The sequence below is a fragment of the Chelonoidis abingdonii genome, chromosome 4 (genome assembly GCF_003597395.2).
Source record: "Chelonoidis abingdonii isolate Lonesome George chromosome 4, CheloAbing_2.0, whole genome shotgun sequence".
Lineage (NCBI taxonomy): Eukaryota > Metazoa > Chordata > Testudines > Testudinidae > Chelonoidis > Chelonoidis abingdonii.
This window is the reverse complement of record NC_133772.1, coordinates 6,511,578-6,526,898: the sequence shown is the minus strand read 5'-3', so window position 1 is coordinate 6,526,898 and position 15,321 is coordinate 6,511,578. Positions and strand designations below refer to the sequence as shown.

The following is a 15,321-nucleotide window of genomic DNA, read 5'->3' as shown; positions in this document are numbered from 1 at the left end:
AAGAGAAGAGATTTAAATTTGGGCAATTGGATCTTGGATTATCAGCAGATAAGTCTGCTTAATGGTCTATGAGGGGATGTTGGAAGGGATGGATCTAGTTACTGCAGAGAATTCTTCCTGGGTGCTGGCTGGTGAGTCTTGCCCACATGTCCAGGGTTAGCTGATCGCCATATTTGGGGTCGGAGGAGTTTTCTCCAAGGGCGGATTGGCAGGGGCCCCTGGAGGTTTTTCGCCTTCTCTGCAGCGTGGGGCATGGCGTCATGCTGGTGGATTTCTCTTACAGCTTTGAGGTCTTCAAACCACAATTTTGAGGACGTTCAATAACTCAGTCATGGTAGGGTTGTTAAAAAAGTGGGTGGGTAGGGTCTGTGGCCGACTTGGTGCAGGAGGTTCAGACATAGATGATCATATTTGGTCCCTTCTGACTCTGACGAGTCTATGGTCTATGAGCCCTCCTCCTCTGCTCAGTTCCTTTCCTGGGCCAGGAGGTCACCTGACCTCTTTGTCTCCAACACCTTCAGTTGGCACCTTTGCAGAGAAGGGGCCCAAGCCATCAGTTGCTAGGAGACAGAGGGTCAGGCATTTAGGTGCACTGGCCCTTTGCTCTGCTAGATACTTAAGAACTGCCTAGGAGACACTGAGGCACCAACACAGTATTCAGAGAAAACATTAAGAACATTCCTAGTTCGTCACAGACGCATAGCGGGACGGGGAGGGCTCCAGGCTTCAGGGAAAGGGGTGACCGAGGCCAGCAGCAACGTGTTGTGGGTGCAAGACATTCTCCCAGCCGCCTGGGGAGGGTGAGTTCGGATGGGAACAGGGCAGGAAAGGCCCTGCTTCCTCTGCCCACCCAGGTTAGTCTGTAGGTTCTGGCATCTGCATGCTGCAGCCAGCTGGGGGACACCATTGCACCAGGCCTGGTGGCTGCGTGCGCCCTGGGTGACTGGCTCATCATCTGTCATCCCCCAGCCCAAGCCCACCAAGGGCCGGATGCGCATCCACTGCTTGGAGAACGTGGACAAGGCACTGCAGTTCCTCAAGGAGAAACATGTGCACCTGGAGAACATGGGCTCCCACGACATTGTGGACGGCAACCACCGACTGGTGCTGGGTCTCATCTGGACCATCATCCTCCGCTTCCAGGTAGGCCTGGCTCTGAGGCCAGCTGGGAAGTGAGGCAGTGGGCATGTCCCCGGCTATAGCCTCTGGCGGCCAGGCTGTGCTGTGTGCAGGGAGCCGGGGGCATAGAATGAGGGGCGCTCGGCACCCGTTTACTCCCTTGTGCCAGCTCCCTGCTTCAGAGAGGGAAGCGGCATTTGCAGAACCTCCTCTCCCTGCCCGTCTCTTGTAGATGGGGACATGGGTGGCAGGGAGGGCAGCTGGGAGGCAGGAGCTGCGGAAGCTTCCTAAGAGTGGGGAGCCACCGGTGCCTGAAATGTGACCCCACCCTCATGTTGCCCCTTCCCTGAGGCTCCGCCCCTATACCGCTCCTTCCCCTTGGGCCCCGCCTCCACCCTTTCCTTCCCCTGAGGCCCCGCCTCCACGCCACTCCTTCCCCTGGGGCCCCACCCTTGCATCGCCCCTTCCCCCTGAGGCCCTGCCCTTGCACTACCCCTTTCCCCAAGGCCCCGCTCCCATGCTGCCTCCTCCTCACAAGGCCCCGCCTCCTGCTCGCTCAGGGGGAACAGGCTGAGTCGCCATCTGCTTGCTGGGCTGCCCCCTGGGCAGAGCTCTTGAGGAGCAGAGAGGGCGGGCAGCAGAAACTGCCACTTGTAGGGATGCCGGGCAGAGGGGAGAGCTGAGTTCCCAGCCCTGGGGTGCTCGGGGCACAAAAGTCTCCTGCCTCTGCCGGCCTTTCCTGGCTATTTCAGATCCCAGGACCTCCTGAGTGGCTGGGCACATATGAACCTAAGGCTGCTGGACAGCGCCTCCCCGGGGGGGGAAGCCCCTTTGCTGTGTCGTGGGCAGTAGGCTCGGGTTCATTCTGCAATGCCTTTTGTGCTTCTCTCAGATCGAAGGCATCATCATGCAGATTCCAGAAGGCCGTGAGACGTGCTCTGCCAAGGAAGCACTGCTGCTCTGGTGTCAGATGAACACCGCAGGGTACGATCCAGCCAATGCTAGGAGCTAATCACTGTCCCCCTCCCAGCATCAACAGAAGCAGACCAGCCACACGCATCTGGCTTACGGGATCCAGCATTTTCCAGTCCAGTGTTCCTACAATCTAACAGGCACACGAATCCCATTGGCACCAGCGGCGGGGGGGGGAGGCGCGAGCTATACATGTCTTAGATAGTCTAGTCTGGCTTGCTAGGCACATCTGGCCTTCAAGAAGTTCTTGGCAGTGTAAGAAGTACATGGTGTCTGTATCTAGTGCTGAAAAACGTGGTAAGGCTGGGATCTCCCAAATGGCCTCCTCTGGGATTCAAGCTCCCGGCTCCCCTTTGCTTTTGGTAGGTTCCTCTGCATTCCCATGCATGTATCTGAGACAGCGCTCTGGCCCCTGCCTCCCACAGCCCGTACGTCCATACAGCACAGGGGGGCAGCGCAGGCCAAACACCCATCTAGACCTGCCTTTCTAGGAGCCATGCCCAGCGCAGTGCTTGGGCCGGAGGGTGACGCCGTGTTTCCTCTTTGTCGTGCAGCTATCCCCATGTTAATGTGACCAACTTCACCTCCAGCTGGAAGGACGGCCTGGCCTTCAACGCCCTGATCCACAAGCACAGGTAAGAGCCCCGTCACCACCCTAGCTAGCCGCTCTCCCCTCACCAACCCCTTGCCCCATCATTAGGGTGGGCTCCGGGGCTAGGATGGCCCAGTGGTTTGTGCATTGCATTCGGAATTGAGAGACCTGGATTCAGTTCTCTGCTTTGCCTGCTTTGCCACTGATTTGCTGGGTGACCTCGAGCAAGTCACTTAGGTGCTGTGCCTGTTTCCCTTCTGCCCACTGGGATAATAGCCCTGCCCTGCTGCCACGGAGACACGCATTAGGGACTGTGAGGTGCCAGGATACTGCAGTGCTGGGGGCTGGAGAAGGACCCATAGAGCAGCCAGGCTGTCAGCTTGGAAAGTGCCTTGTCACAGGTTGTTTCATTCTGCTCGCCTAGTGCAGATCTTAAAGTTCCTCTGCATTCTCAGGCCCAACTTGATCGACTTTAAGAACCTGGAGCATTCAAACGCCCGGCACAACTTGGAGCATGCCTTCAGTGTGGCAGAGCAGCAGCTGGGCATCACCCAGCTCCTTGACCCAGAAGGTAAGGGACCCCTGGCTCACATGTACCCCATCCCACCAGAGGTTACTGCAGTGCACTCGGCTCTGTCTCACCCTTCCCTCACAGGGTCGGAGCTGCATGGCACAACTTAGGGCAAAATATTAAAGGCCACCTTAAAAATGAAACAATGCCTTCGCTGTGTGTGCAAAATGCACCCTCTCCCATCTGCAAGTTCCTGTGATGTTAGGGAGGAAATGTTTCCTTGTGGGTAGAGCACTGGACTGGGTCTTTGGGTTCTATTCCTGGCTCTGGTGGGTGACCTGGGCAAGTCATGGCCCTGCTGTGCCTCAGTTTCCCCATTTGTAAAAAAATGGGGATGATGCTTCTGGATCATGGAAGATGCTCTGGGATCTACACGTGCTAGACAAGAACCAGATGCCATTATTCGTTTGTAATCTTTGTATGGAATGTTCTGCACAGGGTGCATGAGTGCTTCTTTTAAAAGCTGCAGCCTGCCAGTGCGCTGTAAGTTTCCCACTTGACGTTTTAGAAACAAGTGTAAACCCAAGACGCAGTCAATGGGCTTCTCAGAAAGGATCACTTCTGGTGAAATCTTTTATTAGAACAGTGGAATTAGGAATTTCATGTTTACCACGATCCCGGGTTGCAGGTGTCAAAGTTAGAATCAGGACTCACAATTTGTCAGACCACTCTGTTTATTAGCTCCGCCAATAACATTCAGAATATGTGAGTAGCCATGCAAGGCCTAAACAGTCTTATTTATACAGATAAAAGAGCGGGAATTAGACAAAGGGACAAAGAAAGCAAAAAACAGTAAGGATCACCTGGGGCACAGCATGCATATCCCACTTCCTTACTAACTGTTATCGATCTAAGGCTAATACTTCACCAATTGCCCTTAAACGGTGCATTTGTTCTATGTTAATGTCTGTATTCCTGACACTTGGATTGCAACATTCCAACAATTTTGCTTAAAGGTACAGACAACATTTCTTTAATCCTCTCTATTCTTACAATATAATTTATTCTACTTTCACACAGGGAAAGGAGACCTCACAGCGGAGTTTTCGAGGGAGGTTTTGCTTTTGAAAATGGGCCCCTTTCAGACGCTGTGCCATGGAATGTTCTAAGGGTTGTTTTAACTCGCTCTGTGTCTGCCATCCCAGTGTGTAAATGGGATGCTCCGGCACACATGACTGAGGATGGCGGTTTCGTGTTAGGCCTCAGTATTGGTGCATCACAAGGCTACTGCTCACGATTTCAAGCCAGCACTTTTGTCCCAGAATCCTTCACTGCTTTCTTGCCTTCTCTGCTGTGCAGATGTCTTCACGGAGAACCCCGATGAGAAATCCATCATCACCTATGTGGTGGCGTTTTACCACTACTTCTGCAAGATGAAGGCTCTGGAGGTGAAAGGGAAACGGGTTCGCAAGGTGAGCGCGAAGCCATTGGCCCCTGACTCGGCGCACTTGGGCCTTCTCCATGAGCTTCCATTTCTTCTTTTCAGGCTTCATTGAGCCGAAAGCCATTCTGCGAGTTCACAGGAAGCGTATAAAATATGCACAAGTAATGGAAACCAAGCAGACCCTACCAAAACATAGCCCTGGAGAGCTGTATCACAGCACCTCCTCCGCAGGGATCTCCTGGGCCTGCTCTGATTTAGATCAGAGACACGTCATGGTCCGTTCTTTGGTGTAGACCTTAATTCAAAGGATCAGGTCCCCATCTGGTGTGAAGTGGCTCCTTTGGAGTCAGTGGATGCACACCAGCCAAAGGTCTAGCCCAAGACGTTGATACAAAGCAGTGTATGCCGAAGGGTGGTACACAAGAGCTCTTGCATCTTCTAAGGATTATACAAATTGGTACTTACAGGGCAAGAACCAGCTGCCTCTTAATCTCCTTTTGGATAAGCCAGCAGAGGCTCCTCACGCTAGCGGGCAAAGGCAGAAAGCAAGTACATGGCAGGGCAGAGAATTTAGATAAATCCGGGCTAGAAAGAAAGTGCAAATTATTAACAGGAAGGGGAGTTAAGCAATGGAAAAACAGACCCAGGGACGGGATGGGGTACTGGGTTCTCCATCACTTGGCATCTGTAAATCCAGGCTGGATTGTCTCTCTGAAGAGGGGTTTGGGGTGCAGGAAGGGGAGCCTGAGCTGGGGGTTGGAGCCAAGGTGTTTGGAGTATGGGAGGGGGCTCTGGGCTAAGGCGGGGGATTGGGGTGTGGGGAGGTGTGAGGGCTCTGGCTGGGGGATGCGGGCTCTGGGGTGGGGCTGGGGAGGAGGAATTTGGGATACAGGAGGGTGCTCTGGGCAGGGACTGAGTGGTTCAGAGGGCAGGAAGAAGATTAGGGCTGGGGCAGGGGGTTGAGGCGCGAGGGTGTGTGAGGGCTCCAGTTTGGGGTGCAGGTTCTGGTGTGAGGCTGGGGATGAGAGGTTTGGGGTGCAGGAGGGTGCTCTGAGCTGGAACTGAGTGGTTCAGAGGGCAGGAGGAGGATCAGGGCTGTGGCAGGGGTTTGGGGCTCAGGCGTGTGGGGAGTGAGGGCTCCGGCTGCGGGATGCGGGCCTTGGGATGGGTCTGGGGATGAGGTGTTTGGGGTACAGGAGGGTGCTCTGGGCTAGGATTGAGGGGTTTGGAGGATGAGAGAGGGATCAGGGCTGGGACTGGGGAAGGAGGGTGGGGCTGGGAGCTGGTCAGGGGTGCAGGCTCCAGGCAGCGTTTACCTCAAACAGCTCCTGGAAGCGACAGCATGTTCCCTCTCCAACTCCTACGTGGAGGCACAGCCAGGCAGCTCTACGCACTGCCCCGTCCGCAGGCGCCACCCCTGCAGCTCCCATTGGCCACGGTTCCCCCCTACATGTAGGAGCTGGAGCGGGGACATGCTGGCTGTTTACCGGGAGCTGTAGACAGTCAACGGCCCAGTCAGCAGTGCTGACCAGAGCCACCAGGCCTCCTTTTCGACCACATGTTCCAGTTGAAAACCGGACACCTGGTCATGCTACGGAGGTCAGGGCTCTGGCCTGGGATGTGGGAGGCCCAGCCCAGCCCAGGCCAGCACGGTCCCGTGGTTCCCTTGTGTACCTTACCTGGGCACACGCACCCAGAGTGGGTCCCTGCCATGCAGAAGCACAGACGCTGCCAGTGGCAGCAGCCAGCAGTGTTAATTGTTCTCCTCTGCTTGTCGAAGGTGATGGACCACTTGATGGAGATGAAGAGTATGATTGAGAAGTACAAAGAGCTGGCTTCTGACCTGCTGACCTGGATCGAGCAAACCATCACCGTTCTCAACAGCCGCACGTTTGCCAACTCCCTGACGGGGGTGCAGCAGCAGCTGCAGTGTTTCAGCACCTACCGAACCGTGGAAAAGCCCCCCAAGTAAGCAGCTCCTGGGTTAGGAAGCCGGCTCTGCTGTACTTGCCGTCACCACTCTCCTTAAGGCGCTTTTCATCCATCATCCTGTACAAAGGAGGTAGCCTTATCTCCATGGTCCAGGTGGGGAAACTGAGGCACAGAGTGGCCATGACTCACCCAAGGTTGCAGCACAGATTGGTGGCAGAGCTGGGAATCAAACCCAGCTCTACTTGACTCCCATGCCAGTGCCCTGCCCACTAGACCACACTGCCTCTCATAATAATGATTCTTGACTGAAACAAAGTCCAGAGCAGTGGTTCTCAACCTTTAAGGGCTCGGGATCCATTTGTAACTGTTTATGGCCTGTCATGACCCAGTAAATAGTCTGGGGTTGGAGGCTGTGGGGTGGTTTTGGTCAGATCCGGCCCCTCCAGAGGGTTGGGGTCCTGCCTGGCACTCATCCCATAGTGACGTCTCCTGCAGCTCCTGCACTGTGGGGCTGGCTGGGCTTGGGTCTCTGCTCCAGGCATTACAACCTCTTATCTATACTTGGCCCAGTCTGCATCCATCTTTCTTCAGCCTGGGTGACCAGAACTGCTCACACTATTCCAGAGGAGGCCCTACCAATGCCTTGCACAGTGGTACGTTAGCCGTGCCCCGTGGAAACACGGGTGAGTTCAGCCCATAATCACCCAGATGTTCTGCCTTCTGGCTTGCCCGGCCCTGAACCCTGAGCTGCCCCTTGACGCCAGATGCTGTGTGTGCCACGGGGACTGAGTTGCCACAGGCACGAGTTTGGAACGTGCTGTCCCTTGGCGATGGGGCTGGCTTGGTCCGTCCATTGTCCGTAATCTCTCCCTTTCACCGTGCAGGTTCGAGGAGAAGGGGGATCTCGAGGTTTTGCTATTCACCATCCAGTCCCGGATGCGAGCTAACAACCAGAAAGTTGACATCCCTCACGAAGAGAGACTCATGTCCGACATCAACCGGGTAACTGGAACTCCTGCTTCCCACCTGCATCGGGGCGGAGGTGGGGGACATGGTCACTTAAGGGATGGGGTGACTGCAGCTCAGGGTGACGTTCCCCAGCCAGCTTTGTTCTAGCAAATAGCAGCGGAGTGGCGGCAGCATAGGTTAGCCCAGGTGAGGTTACACAGCCCATGCTGCTGCGGCTTGACTGTTGTCTGCACCTGAGCAGGCTAGATCCAAGCTACATGTGAGCTATGAGTGCAGCGTAGACAGGCCCTGAGACGCCGTCCAGAATGGGTGGGGGGCCTCCCCCCACATTGGCCTCACCTGCTGGCCGAACTCTTTGGCAGTACTCCGCTTTGGATGCCCGTTTTGCAGCTGGCCCATTGACCCCAGCCGTCGCCATACACTCAAGGGGGGAAGGGCCAGCTGGTGTTGGGTGCAGCAGAACACTTAGACCCCTGCTCAGGACGGGCGCTGCGAGCTCACATGGAAGCCAGGGGGACTTAAACGCACGCTTAACATTAGGCATGTGCTTCCCTGGATTTCCTTAGGGCTCAGCGATCCTTTCCCATGCACATACAGAGAGATCCAACATAGATTTCAGTGCAGCTACAAAGGAGGGAAGATCTCACCCCCCGGGGCCCGCTGGCACTTTGCTGAAGCAGCAGGACCAGGGCCGGCTCCAGCTTTTTTGCCGCCCCAAGCAAGCAAAGAGAAAAAAAAAAGCCGCGATCGGTGGCACTTCGGCGGCTGCTCTATCGCGCTGCTTCATTCTTCGGCAGCAATACAGCAGCCGGTCCTTTCCTCCAAGAGGGACCTGCCACTGAATCACCACCAAAGACCCGGACGTGCCTCCCACTTCCATGGGCCGCCCCAAGCACCAGCTTGCTGTGCTGGTGCCTGGAGCCAGCCCTGAGCAGGATGTCCGTAGGGTCAAAGGCCATTGTGGGAGGCAGCCAGCGGGGGAGCAGAACGCTTTCTGGCTGCTGCTGCAATGGGCCATCTGTAGGGACCATTATTAGCCCTTTCTGGGCCTGCCAGCTGGTTTTGCATGCCCGGTGGAGCCTCACTCTTGCCTGTGGTGCCTCTGAGCAGGCCTGGGAATGGCTGGAGAAGGCGGAGCATGAGCGGGAGCTGGCCCTGAGAAACGAGCTCATTCGGCAGGAGAAGCTGGAGCAGCTGGCCAGGCGCTTCGACCGCAAGGCGGCCATGCGGGAGACGTGGCTGAGTGAAAACCAGCGCCTGCTGGCCCAGGTACAGGGTGTGGGCTGCCAGCGGGGAGACAGAGCAGTAGGGTTGCCAACCCTCCCAGTTTCACCGGGAGTCTCCCAGAATCAGGCCCTATCTCCCAGAGGCTACTGCAGCCAAACTGGGAGATTTGGGGCACTAACAGTCCGGCAGCACAGTGGGACTAAGGCAGGCTCCCTGCCTGCCATGGCCATGTACCGCTCCCAGAAGCAGCCTGCACTGACCTTGCAGCCTAAGGGGGAGGGGGTCTCTGCACACTGCCCCCGCCCTAAGCACCGACTCCACAGCTCCCATTGGCTGGGAATTGCAGCCAACGGGAGCTGTGCAGGTGGTGCCTGCAGATAGGGGTGGCACACAGGGATCCCCAGCCCCTCCACCTAGGAGTTGCTGCCAGAGAAATATGCCGGTCGTTTTCAGGAGCTGCTCAAGGTAAGTGCCCCTCCCCTCACCTCCTCCAACACCCCAAGCCCCTGCCCCAGCTCAGAGCCCGCCCCTCACCCAAACTCCCTCCCAGAGCCTGACCCCGCACCCCCTCCTGCACCCAAACCCCAGGCTCAGTCTGGAGCTCCCTCTCACACCAAATTCCCTCTCAGAGCCCGCACCCCCTCCGATATCCAAACTCCCTCCCAAAGCCCGCACCCCCTCCTGAACCCCAACCCCCTGCCCCAGGCTCAACCTGGAACCACCTCCTACACTTCGAACCCCTCAGCCCCAGCCCAGAGCCCACACCACAACCCCCGCCCCAGCCTGGTAAAAGTGAGTGAGGGTGGGAAAGAGTGAGGGAGGGAGGGATGCAGGGGGCTGGAGCAAGCGGGCCGGAGCCTCGGAGAAGGGGCATGGATGGGGCCTTGAGGAAGGGGCAGGACAAGGGTGTTTGGGTTTGTGCCATGAGACAGTTGGCAACCCTACACAGCATGCCAGACCTGCGGCTGCTGTACCCTGAAGGCAGTGGGGATTTGCTGATTTGCAGCACCCTGCAGGGGGGTGGGGTGGGGCAGGGCGCCCTGTGACCCACAGCAACTGTGTGGCAGTGAGCACAGAGCTCCGGAGGCCATCAGAGCAGAACTGCTCTTCCAAGCAGAGTGTCGCTTTATCCCAGTTCTCCTCACGACCCTTCCTCCACCCTTTGTCCGTCTGCGCTAAGGGCTGGCTCCAGCTCCAGCTGCTCATGTCCATGCATGTGTCCCAGCTGGGACTGACCCAGGGTCCTCCGAAGCGAACCGCCAGCAGCTACAGTGTGAGCTAATGCTCTGTCACTGGGCTGAAACAGTTCATGTCCTCGGTGGATCCAGCCCAGGGATGGACCTGGCACTAAAGCCAGGCAATTATTTTGCACAAAGCCCTTTTGGGAGAAAAATGGAGATTCAGCGAGGCAGAAATGTTTCGCCGCGGCATGACGGTTTTGCCAGATGATCAACGCATTTAAAAAAAAAATCTGGAACAATTGAAACCTTTTGATTTTCTGGTTCTAAATGACCTTTGGTCTTCATATTTTCTTTAATTCTTATTTAAAAACAATAAAAAAAAGTTTAAAAATAGTCCAAATCAAAATTCAATGTTTAGAAAAAACATCATTTTTGGTGCAGCCTAAAACAATTCCCTCCCCCCGGACGAGTTTTCAGAATTGCCGGCAAAATGAGAAGTCCATTGTCTGCCCAGCTGTGCAGGTGACACATCCTCCCTGGTGGGTTCCACCCAGACCCCGCTCCCCCTTGCCGCACGGCCCCCTTGCTCTTTGCACTGCACACAGGTACGTAAGGGCAAGGATGGGGCATGGTGGTGTGTCTGGTGCCTGTTCGTGCTCCTGCTGGATAGAGGTGCAGGCTCCTGGGTTCCCAACCAGTGGGGTTTGGAGACTCCGTTCCCGTTCATGGCGTTGGGAAGCTCCGTCCCTGCTCTCTGTGGCATGGCTGCAGGGGGGGCTGCATCTGACCAGGGCTGCCTCTGGACAGGATAATTTCGGCTGCGACCTGCCAGCGGTGGAGGCTGCCAAGAAGAAGCATGAGGCCATTGAGACAGACACGGCGGCCTACAAGGAGCGGGTGCAGGCCATCGAGGAGGTGGCCCGGGAGCTGGAGGCAGAGAACTACCATGACATCAAGCGCATCAAGGCCCGGAAGGACAACGTCCTTCATCTGTGGGACTACCTGCTGGAGCTGCTCCACGCCCGGCGCCAGCGGCTCGAGATGAATCTGACACTGCAGCAGCTCTTCCAGGACATGCTTCAAGGCATCAACTGGATGGACGAGATGAAGGTGAGGCTGGAGGGGCTGAGCAACGCCAAGGGTGGGAGTGGAGCCTGCTACCCATGGGGCCCGTGGCCTAAATTCCCTGTAAGCTGCGCAGCCATGCAGCAGTGCAGCAGGCTATCAAGAGCCACGCAGGTGGGGAGAGGTGCCCCTCCTCCAGCCCAGGCCTGCCCTGCCGAAGCTGCTGCCGCCAGGGAGAGGTGCCCCTCACCCGGCCCCAAGCTGCTGCAGCTAGAGAGGGCTGTGGGGGAGTCCTCTCTCCCCACTGCAGCCCCGGGGCAGCCTGCACCCCAAACCCTTCATGCCCAGCCTAACCCCAGAGCCTGCACCTCCAGCACCCTCACCCCCTCCTGCACCCCAAACCTCTCATCCCCGGTCCCACCTCAGAGTCCGCACCCCCAGCCAGAGCCCTCGCCCCCCTGCAACCCAACCCTCCACCCCAGCCCTGAGCCCCCTCCCACACTCTGAACCATTCGGCCCCACCCCCACCACACATCACTTCCATATTGGTGCACAGAACAAAATTCATTCTGCACATGGATGTAAAAAATTAGAAGGAACACTGCCCATGGCCCTCTCTGGGGCCTGCTGCCCGCAGGCATCTGTGCCAACTCCATGGATTCTCCAAAAAACATAGTGGGTGCTCAGCACCCACCAGCCATAGCTGTTCGGCGGGGCCCCAGCGACCAGCTGTTGGGTGGCACCATGCCGGTCAGTTGTTTGGCAGCTGGGGGAGGGACTTGGGGGAGGGTGGGGAGCAGCAAGTGGCTGGTGGGTGGGAGCCTTGGGCAAGGGGCAGAATGGGGGCAGGAGGAGGCAGAGCGAGGGCAGGGCCTCAGGGGAAGGGGCAGAATGGGGGCAGGACCTCAGGATAGAGCAGGGGCCTCCCCCCCAGGGAAAAATAAAAGTCAGGGCCTATGCCCACGGAGCAGGCTTCTATCATGGATCTCATCTGTTAGCCACCAATATCACTGTCCATCTGCCAAGTGGCAGCAGCTGTGGGGGCCAGGCAGGTTGGCTTCGTAATGGAGGAGAAATCACTGATGTGGGATCTGGAGGTTTTTAGTGCCCGTTGCTTATTTACCCTGTCGGTACCCCCATCCTGGAGCAGAGGCAGCGCTGCCAACTGTCTAATCCAGGGGTGGGCAAACTACGGCCCGGGGGCCACATCCGGCCCTCCAGATGTTTTAATCTGGCCCTCGAGCTTCCGCCGGGAAGCAGCGTCCAGGGTGTCATGGACTCACAGGCCATGTCCACTCTTGGCCCCGTGCGGTCTGTGGGGGGAACCCCATTCAGCGTGACAGCCCTTCTCGGGGGTCCACTCTCCCTTGGGGTTAGGCCCCTGCACCTCCTGGAGCTGCACCTCGCTGAGCCTTAGCATGCCTGTCTCTCTCTGTGGGCCCCCTCAGGGAGTCCACTCGCTCTGGACCCCCGGGGCCTTCATTCCCAAAGGGAATAATGCAGCCCTGTTCTCTAGCCCGGAGTGACACTCAGTGTAAAACTGAGTGTTTGAGGGTTTATTGAGCGTTTGAACACAGCACAGGAAACTCTCAGAGCCTCAGACCTGGCCTCCCTCAGCACAGCACATCCAAGTCTCCCCTGCATCCAGGTGGGCTCTGCCTGCTCCCCCCACCAGCCCAGAGCCCCCCTGCTTCCCAACTGGGCCTCTGATATCTCCTCCCCCAAACCCCACCTCTGTCTGTTGTCTTCTTTCCAGGTGAACAGGGTCGCCTGGGCCTCCTCTCCTCTCTTCTGTCCTCTCTCCCTCTCTGGTTGGAACTGGCTGGTTAGGTCACCGGGGTCCTCTCTTCGCAGCCCATTGTCCTCCCACTGGCCAGAACCGGCTGCGACTCCTGAGCTGGGCCTCAGGGTCGCCAGGTCACCAGTCGCTGGGGTGTCCATTCTCCAGGCCATTGGCTGGGGTCCCAAGTCCCCTCGCTGGTCCTTTGTAACAACTCCTCCCTCTCCCATCACCTTGTTAAACCAGTAACACCCAGGGAAACTGAGTCCCACCCCCTCTGCATGGAACCCACTGGAAAACCAAGGGAAAAACAAGAAAATCCCCCACTTCGTCACACAGGGCTTGCCCCACTTTGGCGCTCCAGCCGGGGAGCGGGGTCAGGGTCTTGCCAGACCCCACATGGCTCTCAGAAGCAGCGGCATGTCCCCCTCCTGCTCCTGTACATAGAGGCAGCCAGAGGGCTCAGTATGCTACCCCCACCCCAAGCGCAGCTCCCATTGGCTGGGAACCGCAGCCAGTGGGAGCTGCAGGGGTGGTGCCTGTGGACAGGGCAGCACGCAGAGCAGCCTGGCTGCACCTCCGCTTAGGAGCCAGAGGCAGGACATGCTGCTGTTTCTAAGAGCTGTTTGAGGTAAGCGCTGCCCGAAACCTGCCCCCCTGACTCCCTCCCATGCCTGAACCCCTCAGTCCCAACCTGAAGCACCCTCCTGCACCCCTAATCCCTCATCCTCATCCCAGAGCCTGCACCCCCAGCTGGAGCCCTCCACCCTCCAATTTTGTGAGCATTCATGGCCTGCCATACAATTTCCATATCCAGATGTGGCTCTCTGGCCAAAAAGTTTGCCCACGGCTGGTCTAATTGCACAAACCCAAACACCCTTGCCCCGCCCCCTTCCCCAAGGCCCCACCCTGCCCAGCCCCTTCTCTGAGGCCCCCCCCTCGTCACTTGCTCTCCCCCACCCTCACTCACTTTCACTGGGTTGGGGCAGGGGGTTGGGTTATGGGAGGGGATGAGGACTCTGGCCTAGAGGGTGGGTCCAAGGGGTTCAGCATGTGGGAGGGGGCTCTGGGCTGAGTGTGGGGGAGCAGGTTGGGGTATGGGAGGGGGTTCGGAGTTTGGGCTCCAGGAGGGAGTTTGGGTGTGGGATGGGGCTCAGGACTGGGCCAGGGAGTTGGAGAAGGGATGAAAGGGGAGGGCTCTGGGAGAGAGTTTCGGTGCGGGAGGGGACTCAGGGCAGGGGCAGGGGGTTGGGGTACAGGAGAGGGTGCGGGATCTGAGGGGGAGCTTGGGTGCAGAAGGGGGCTGGGGCTGGGGATTGGGATGCAGGAGGGTGAGCGGGGTGCAGGCTCCGGGAGGGATTTTGGGTGCAGGAAAGAGGCTCGGGGCTGAGACAGCAGTTTCGGGTGTGGGAGTGTCATAAACAGATAGCTAAGGGTCAATGTTTCTTTTACCTGTAAAGGGTTAACAAAGGGAACCAAACACCTGACCAGAGGACCAATCAGGAAACAAGATTTTTCAAATCTCAAGGGAGGGAAGTTTTGGGTGTGTGTTCTTTGTCTTCTTGTTGCTCTCGCTTGAGAAGTGATCTCTCTATCTCCAGGCATTCTAATCTTCTGTTACCAAGTCTGTGCCAGTACAAAGGTAGACAGACAATAGGTTATATTGTTTTTGTATTATATGTGAGTCAGTTGCTGATGTTTAAATTGTATTTCTTTTGGATAAGCTTTTAGCCAATAACCCTGATATATTGTCAACCTTGATCAGAACAATTGTATTCTTTCTTCTTTTCTTTCTTATATATGCTTTTCTTTTTGAAAACCTGTTGGATTTTTTTTAGTTGATGCTCACGGGGATGAGCTGCGCAGTACCAGGGGACATTGGTGGGCAGGAGAAGACAGGGGGGAAGAGAAATCCTTGTGTTAGAGTTACAAAGCTTGCATTTGCAGGGACTCTGAGTGAGGGTGAGAGAAACCTGATCTCTCTGGTTTGCGTTTCAAGGAATTGAAACAGGGTGATCTTCCAGGGTCATCCAGGGAGGCGGTTATTTCCCTTTGTTGTAAGACTCAGGGCATCTGAGTCTTGGGGTCCCCCAGGGAAGGATTTGGGGAGACCAGAGTGAGCCAGGCACTGGAATTCCTGGCTGGTGGCAGCGCTATCAGATCTAAGCTGGTAATTAAGCTTGGCGGTTTCATGCAGGCACCCACATTTTGGACGCTAAGGTTCAGAATTGGGACTTATGCTTTATGACAGGGAGGGGTTGTGGGGTGCTGTCTCCAGGCGGTATGTGGGAGGGGGCTGGGGCAGGGGTAAGGGGTTGTGGTACAGGAGGGACTGTAGAGTGTGCGCTCTGGGAGGGAGTTCGAGTGTGGGATAGGGCTCAGGGCTGTGGTAGGGGTTTGGGGTGCAGGAGGGGGTGCAGGATGTAGCCTCTGGGAGGGAGTTTGGAGTGCGGGAGGGGGTTGGGGCATGGGGCTTGGGGTGCAGGCTCCGGGCGGGCAGTGCTTACCTCAGGTGGGTCCTGGAAGCAG

At 57.0% G+C, this 15,321-nt stretch overlaps 1 protein-coding gene across 8 annotated transcripts in view; it reads left to right on the top strand.

Annotated features, from left to right (window-relative positions):
* The window catches only part of SPTB (spectrin beta, erythrocytic), a 117,971-nt gene that overhangs the window by 39,412 nt on the left and 63,238 nt on the right, over positions 1-15,321 (top strand). For all 8 annotated transcript variants that reach the window (XM_075065871.1, XM_075065872.1, XM_032775846.2 and 5 more), the window contains 9 exons: positions 970-1,143; positions 2,012-2,103; positions 2,646-2,726; positions 3,139-3,254; positions 4,554-4,666; positions 6,419-6,606; positions 7,455-7,572; positions 8,650-8,808; positions 10,755-11,057. In XM_075065871.1, the coding sequence (XP_074921972.1) occupies positions 970-1,143; positions 2,012-2,103; positions 2,646-2,726; positions 3,139-3,254; positions 4,554-4,666; positions 6,419-6,606; positions 7,455-7,572; positions 8,650-8,808; positions 10,755-11,057 (1,344 nt within the window). The remainder of the gene's footprint in view (positions 1-969; positions 1,144-2,011; positions 2,104-2,645; positions 2,727-3,138; positions 3,255-4,553; positions 4,667-6,418; positions 6,607-7,454; positions 7,573-8,649; positions 8,809-10,754; positions 11,058-15,321) is intronic.